Source organism: Lycium ferocissimum, chromosome 4 (assembly GCF_029784015.1).
Source record: "Lycium ferocissimum isolate CSIRO_LF1 chromosome 4, AGI_CSIRO_Lferr_CH_V1, whole genome shotgun sequence".
Lineage (NCBI taxonomy): Eukaryota > Viridiplantae > Streptophyta > Magnoliopsida > Solanales > Solanaceae > Lycium > Lycium ferocissimum.
In genome coordinates, this window is record NC_081345.1 from 15,207,984 (window position 1) to 15,215,797 (window position 7,814).

At 33.6% G+C, this 7,814-nt stretch overlaps 1 protein-coding gene and 1 long non-coding RNA gene across 11 annotated transcripts; both read right to left on the bottom strand.

Moving 5' to 3' along the window:
• Positions 1 to 370: 370 nt before the first annotated feature.
• Positions 371 to 2,123, bottom strand: LOC132054388 (uncharacterized). Its single transcript, XR_009414282.1, has 4 exons — positions 2,069 to 2,123; positions 1,484 to 1,553; positions 1,276 to 1,390; positions 371 to 762 (listed from the first exon to the last, which is right to left on the bottom strand). It is a non-coding gene; the product is annotated as an uncharacterized LOC132054388 (long non-coding RNA).
• Positions 2,124 to 2,455: 332 nt separating this feature from the next.
• On the bottom strand, positions 2,456 to 7,572 carry LOC132051604 (uncharacterized). 10 transcript variants are annotated; one of them, XR_009413784.1, is made up of 6 exons: positions 7,194 to 7,557; positions 5,798 to 6,267; positions 5,459 to 5,514; positions 3,865 to 4,273; positions 3,349 to 3,501; positions 2,456 to 2,707 (listed from the first exon to the last, which is right to left on the bottom strand). XR_009413784.1 is itself a non-coding variant. In XM_059442752.1 (6 exons), the coding sequence occupies exons 3-6, from the start codon at positions 5,816 to 5,818 to the stop codon at positions 3,442 to 3,444; spliced, it is 546 nt and encodes a 181-aa protein (XP_059298735.1). In that variant the 5' UTR covers positions 5,819 to 6,015; positions 6,196 to 6,267; positions 7,194 to 7,558; the 3' UTR covers positions 2,456 to 3,441. The 10 variants fall into 10 exon arrangements, 6 of the variants coding, with proteins under 6 accessions (XP_059298735.1, XP_059298739.1, XP_059298736.1 ...); XM_059442752.1 differs by having other exon boundaries at positions 2,456 to 3,501; positions 5,798 to 6,015; positions 6,196 to 6,267; positions 7,194 to 7,558; XM_059442756.1 differs by having other exon boundaries at positions 2,456 to 3,501; positions 3,994 to 4,273; positions 7,194 to 7,558.
• Positions 7,573 to 7,814: the final 242 nt, after the last annotated feature.

The window sequence follows — 7,814 nt, forward strand, 5'->3', positions numbered from 1 at the left end:
GTAAATAAGTAAAATGGTGAAGTCCACACATTTAATCTAAATTACCCCCTCATCTTATTTTATGTAATGTAAAAGTATTGTTGTTTGGAAAGTTAAATAATTTTTGCTTTGCCTACAATTTTTCCAAACTTAAAATATTTTAAATCATTAGCTATGTTGAAAAGTCAAAATTGAGTGTTTTGACTCAGAATCCCTTCACATAGATTGACACAAAGAGAGTAATTATTCTTACGAAAATAATATTTTACGATAATAATTGTACAAAATATAAAACTAACATGACTAAAATGAAAAAAAAATTGTAGATATACTGAAATGTAAGTGAGCAATATGGAGAGCGATAAAAAAGGGAATAAAAACACAACACGTATTTGTTAGCCTCAAGCCTCTTTCTAAGAACATCAATTTGATACAAAAACAAAGAAAATTAAAATCTCAGAAGAATTGCAATGCCAAATAAAAATAATAGGTATATAAAAAAAGGCATATGCTTCTCATGAACACATATAGATTGATACTCAAATAAGAGGTCAAGACCCTTACAGTATTATATCCTCCAACACATTTCAATGGACCCTTGAAGTGTTCATCTGAAATTTAAAAGCTTAGACACATCTTCTTTCCTCTCCTTCCTCTGTTAGGTCTAAAATTCCTTGTTGCACTCTTCAATCCATTAAAAGAGAAGGACTTAACATTGGAGGGAACAAACTTTCGCCTTCAGATCTTGGAGTATAAAGGGTATCAACACTGCTTTTCCAACAACTATAAGATGGAATACTTACACTTGTTAGAACACAAAAATGGAAATTTTAGAGGAATTAGAACCTGCAAGACGAAATAGTAGAACATGACATTGCTCAGTCACATTTGCTAACAATATAATCATAATTTAACCTAAAAAGCCTCAAATTGTAATCAGAAGAAAGTATATTCATATACTAATCAACTTAAGTCACGGGATTTAGTAACGATAGTAACTTCTTATAATTGCTTTTACTCTCCACTAATTCTTTATTCATTAATTTTCCTTTAATTCAGTTAATGAATGTGGACAATTATAGACTAATTGATAGAATGTTTTTAATTTTCAGTAAATATTTTGAGGGAATATAAGAGAAAAATGTCAAAAAGCTGACAAAAATAAATAAATATCAATGATGATCTAATAGGGGTGCCACATCACTTATATATATATATATATATGGCCACATGTTATGTTGATGAATTCATAATCATGGTATATATTCATATGTTTGTCCGAATGATTCATCCTACCGTAACATTCATCCTTCTCGCCTAACGAAATCATCCAAATCATTCTCCATGAACAGTACTGTGGTGTAGACCATTCCTTCCATAGGCGTTACAAGTAACTTGCAAGCTTAAAACTCTGAAAATAGTGCATGTTTTGGAAAACTTAGTCAGGCAAATACATACCAAAAAATAACCAACAATCCTTATAAACTTGTAACAGAAGTTATACTCTATTTTGTTGTCATTCAAGTTTGGCATAAACGCTTGATTAGTTTGTAGTAAATCCATCGAACCAAAATCTGAAAAATAACAAAATAAATACAAACAACAAATTAAGTCGTAAAAAATGATAAGTTAATTTATCTTTTAAAGTAAGAAAAGCTATCTTTATCCATTTAGTCTTTTGAAAGTAAGACCGTTTCGAAACATAACCAAGCTAATCTCTTATAGGGTGGGAACATAGATTGCACTTAATACATGAAACATCATATATAGTAGTACCACCTCGGCACCTCCATAGCTAAACGCCAAAAACAAAAGTACCTAACATGGGAGGAAATTTGACCAATAACATATATTGCAAAGAGAAGAAAAATAAAAGAAAACATGTTTCGGATAATTATAAGGTGAAACGCTAGAAATATTCTCTTAAACTCGGTGACTATTCATCTTATGGTCACTTTTGATAATTGAGAACTCTGACCTGAGCACAGACTAATTGGATTGAGGGGATTAGCACTAAATTTATTATTGAAAGTAACTTGATTTTAACAAAGTAAAGCCAATACTGATTTTAACAAAGTAAAGCCAATACCCTCCAGACTCCAACATGAGTATTTCAACCCTTAGTGAATAAACAAAGAAGTTCCACTACAAGAAAAATGACCTTTAGCGAAAGGAAATCCAGTCGTTAAAAGTCCAAATCCAGTCGCTAAAAGTCTATAACGACGGGAAAAAATCCGGTCATCACCGGTCATTAAAAGCCTCGACGTTAAAAGTTAACGACCGGATTTCAATCCGGTCGTTAAAGATCCTTTAGTGACAACAAAAATTCCGGTCGTCATATTTTCTTTCAGCGACAGGTTTTCCCTTCGCTAATTGCCCGTTAATTATTTGTTAATCCCGTCGTTGAAGATCCAGTCATTAGATATAGGAACCAAATGCTAACTCATATTTTCAGATGCATTCAGCCATTCAGATATAATATATCCAAAAATTTGTAAAATAATCAATTTCTATATAAAATTGATAGTTAATTACAAAAGAAATAAAGCATCCCAATCTGTCAGTTCCTAACTCTATTGTAGCATGTACAAATGTAAACTTCAAACAATCCCTAACAAGAACAAGCATACTGGACATGATTGTTCCCACTAACTTCAATTTCTTCCGTTTTAGCAGCAAGTGACAAACAAGCTACATCCAGTTACTTCATCTTCCATGCTTTGCCCTTCTGTGAAAACAAGAACAAATGTTATCAATGTGAGTGAATGAAAGTAAAAGCAGAGTAGTAAAAAAATATCAAAGAACTTAAAAGTAATTCATACACCAAAATGAATTGATAAAAGTAATTGAACCACACATTGGCCCAAAGTTGAAATATGAATTAACTTGCAAATGGCAATCCACAGACAGGCCTAATCATAATATATACTCAAAAATTAATCAGTAGGGAAGAGAAACTTATATAGTCACAAAACCACATCGCAAAACTCCAAGAGCATACATAGAGGGTCTGCTTATAAAATAAGAAAACAAACACATAATACGGTAGGTAAACAAAAGGACATGAGGCAAGTCTTTCGAATTTAGACAAAGCTAGACAGAATTTAGTTTAACCATTAGAAATTGTATAGGGAATTGTAACTAAGTAAAAGTTTAAGAATGAGATATAGAGACAGAAAATCTCAAACAAGTCTCTAAAGTTCAAAAATTCACAAACTGATAGTAAATTGATTTTGTACTCCACTAACTTTCTCAAGGTATGACAAATCATTATCATCTTAATCTATGCAATTAGATAGGTGTAAAACTAATGTTAGGAAACCAAATTGTATATTTACACAAACAAAAAGAAAAAGGTTCCAAAGTTACCTTCTTTTAAAAAGGATGTCGTTGGGGAAGTCTATGACTTTCACTGGGCACCTGTTGGAGGCCCCTATTAGGGATATTCACGCTTGTCTACTCTCATATAGTGCTACGGATTTGGGTCAGCTCATATACCTCTTTATTCAGCTCAGAATTTGCCTTCATATCAATATCACGTGATATGATTATTTAGGATACGACGGATCATCTGGTAAGCCATCTATGTCCAATGAAGATTATGACATAGAAGCTATCTATAATCATAAATAACCGTCACTCTAAACCCAAAGCTAAGCCAACTAATAAAAGGTTTTGGAGATCACAAAGATAGAATCCGAGATAGAATCCAGAAATAACAAACACACAGGTGAAAACAAAATAAATTGTGACTTCTCTATGATTTTGTCAGCTTTCAATTGCAATTAAATGTCATTGGAAAAGCAGCACCTCCACATGACAGACAATCGATTAAAACGTACATATCCAAGAGCATAAATAGGACTTTATGAAGAAGTGACTCACATAAGCGACGTCAAAACTTTTTTTTTTCTGCATCTTCAAAATTGTCAACATCATCAGCGTGGCACTTGAGTCATAGGCCGGGAAATACTGACTGTACCAAAAGAAATCAGCAAAGCATGACATACTAACCTGCTTTTTATTAGAACTAACCCTCAACTTCCACTCGATCCCTTCCTTGGTTAGAGACGGTTGTTTATTCGTACTCTGGCTAGAATTCTTACAGCAATTAGTCAACTGATGAACATTGCTCTCCAGCTCCCTAGACTGCATTTGTTCACCATTTTCATTCTGGACTTCCCTTGAAGGATGTGCATGAGTCTGATTATTTCTGGAATCACTGTTCCTACTGTTTTCAGAATTACAGCTTACTTGACGTACAATGTTTTCAAATATGGAGCTAAATCCTTCCCTGGTTGAGACAAAAGATCAACAACTCATGAATTAAATTGACAAACATTATCATTTTTCAACTAATTAAAGAGCTGATCAAGATTTGTTGCATGTAAGAAACAGTCCCTTATTAGGACTAGGAACTGAATGTCACTAATGACCACAGAAAATATCTCATACAGAGATGTAACTAAGCATGAAGCATGTGGTTTTAAGTGAAACAGAACAAACAGAATGCTTATTTCAGCGAGGCTAATTTCCTCTAAGTCTGTAGTATTTTCCAGATCATCTAATTAAATAAGTACAAAAGTTGAACAAGGCAACTATACAAGCATCAGCACGCGCACTAGCAACAACACCAACAATACCAATAATAATCATAATTATTATAACTAAACATCAGTATAATCAGGACAACATTTAGTCTTACATGCATGCTAAGACCATAAAACATTTTAGAGTTTCCGTAAAGTTAGTTTGGCGGGAGTCTGGTGGAAGGCTAGAAACTACTTTTTCTTTTACGACGCTGGTGTCCGGGCCAACTTGCCCGTAAGGCTAGAAGCTACTTATCTTTTATTTTATTTTAGTTTTTAGAAACTCCTTTTAATATTAATATATTTACTCAATTCACAGACAGTAAACCCATATCAAGTCATCTCAGATGTTTTTAATGTGTGAAAGAGAACATTTGAATCCTTCCATCAATTAATTATACGTTATTGCTACACAAGAGAAAAGGAGGAAAAATCATTTTACACTGAGACAACTGCTCCAATCTCACTACTTGCTTCATCCCAACTTGATGTCCAGATTGATCTTGTGACAGAAGTTTCTTGAACAGAAGAAGTGACAAAAGAACATTATTAGCCACATTTTCAGGAAAATGGACATTTACTAGGAGTAGTTTTCTTTTCCTTTTTATCTTTTTTTTTTTAAAAAAAAAAAAAAACTATATTGACTAAATTGATCAATTAAGTTTTATGGCCTACCAAAATCAATTCGCTTCCTGGTGTCAGATAATTATTAAAAACTGGAAAATTAGAAAACCACCGATACCAATTTGGTAGCATTTTTTGAAGAGAACTCCCAAAGTGATGCTTCAAAGCAACAATTTTCATTTTATATCCTTTACTACTAATTTTGACTAACACAATGGCACCAACTAGTTATCAATTTAAAGGACTGAGAATTCTCTGGGAATTACTTTGATCTCAAATGGACAAGAAACTTAGGAATCTGGTTCTTCATTTCCCCGAGAATCTGAAATGATCATGTGAGTTTGAGTATTTGACTAAAGATGTCACAATGCTTAAACTGTGGGAAGCTGCATTTCATCACCACCACATTGCTGAAAGCTCAGTAGCCTAACAGAAGAGGAAGAAAACAAACACCGATTGTGGAAATAAGGAGATGATCTGAGTGCACACTCAGTCAAGTCTAGAGTCAACTCGATAAGCCAATAGTAAAAATTTATGCATTATAAATTTTTTACAGATGTAATAACCAAAGTAAATCATTGCATCAGAAAGAGAAAGGATTGTACCAGCTCCAATGGCATATACATTCTTGAGACCACCCATGACTCATGAGTTACCAGGTCACCATTGTCCCATATAATTAAATTTGGCTGCCTCAAAAATCTTCCAAGTGCTTTCCACCATTTCTCAAGTCCACATATCAAAGCATTCGCGTATTCTCGATTGTAAATATGTGCAATATTAAGTACACAAAGATACAAGATGTTTTCAATTGAAACTCCAACTGCAAATAATAGGTGTCACATGAGCAAAAAGTAACACTAATGAAGAACTTACCAAACATAAATACTCCGAGGAAAAAAAAAAAGAACAGACAAAAAAAAAAAGAAATAAGAAATAAGTGGATGAATTCATGAATGGTTAAAAAAAGAGCAATTAGTTCATTTTGGACTGGATTCTATACCAGTTGAGTGTTGCCATGTATGATTTTTGAGGTTCCATTTCAACCATATATGTCAAAGCCTTGTCGCTTTCGCTATCAACAATACAGAACAGGTGAAGAACCAGAGTCACTTGATCAGGTTGCTAATAATATTTGCATGTAAGAGAAAAATTAATATATTTCAACATTTAATCTAACTGGATATTAACAAAACAAGACGGCACAATCATTGGGGGAAAAAATGGAAAAATGTGCATACAAGTACATACATGTAATATAAAAAGCAGTTAGAGCAGAATTTAAACCTTCAAAGATCTTCCATTAGGATCTTGTATATACCCCATACAGATTTTGACTCAGGAATAACTATATCTAGAAGAAGGAAATCTCTCACTGCTCTGTAGCTAGTTAGGATGAAATAAAGGCATGAAACCATGCTTATTTTCATAAATCTGTATGTAGTGAAACCTCAATCAATCAGTTAAGAAGAGTTAAGTATAACCAAACCAATAAAGGTAAAAAACTCTTTTTTTAGTAACTGAGAAATCTTAGAGGGCCAGCAGTGCACGGTTCAAAACTCGGTAATAATGGTCCTGCCCCTCTACCCTTCTCCACTTAAATATCAGCTTGTATCTGTGACAGAGTTCGAACACGTGACATGCGCCAAACCACACATCACTTGTTGCACTCTTACCACTAGACTAAAGATCTGGAGGCATAAAAGTCAAGTACTCTTAACAACAAAATTTATATTAAGCAATAATTATTAAGTATCAGTTCTTTTTTCTTAAAGGTGTTGCTGAAAGGCGAACTGCTCATAATGCTTGCAGTACATAGCAAAGTCACAAATTCTTGCTTTGTAAGCCCAAATTAAAAAACCCTAATTATGATAATTGAAACCAGTAATGCCGCAAATTCATAAGCACCAACATCAACATCCATATATTTCCAAGTGTAATCATAACCCTATTAATTTGAACAAAAATTAACATATAAAGGGGTAAAATTTCGAATCTTACCTTGAGAAGAAAATCTAAGATGACCAATTGATGCCGACAGAGGTGACAAACGGTTCTTTTATCTCCCAGAACGTACTTTTTATAGCAGTTGCGGGTGAACGGTGTTGGTGACGAGCAGACCGGTTGTTTCTTCTCCCAGAACGGTTCTTTTATTCTTGTGTGTGTTTTGATGAGTTTTGATCGACGACATTTTGGAGGAGGAGGGGGTGGGTTGGAAAAAGAAAAGAAAAAGAGGGAAAAAGTAGCGCGTAACTTTTATTGATTAATTAATTTTAATGACTGGCTGTTATGCTTTTTTATGACAGAAAATTTTCCCCTCGTTAGTATTGGGCTAAAAATTGGCTTTAACGACTGGAAAAAAAGTTGGTCGCTATAAATGTATTTACAACGACCGGTTTCATGTCCCTTCATTAAAAAGTGGTCGTTAAAAGTCATATTTCTTGTAGTGTTCCCTGTGACATTGGTTGGGCTTATCCAAAGCCTCATCATAATGCCAGCAATCACTATGAATGAAGAAATCGAAAGTAAGATTGCTGTTCCAATGGTATGAACTGAATATACTCTCCGTGAAGGCCAATTTATGTAGTGGGTAGAGAAATTTTATTTTGGGAAAACATGACT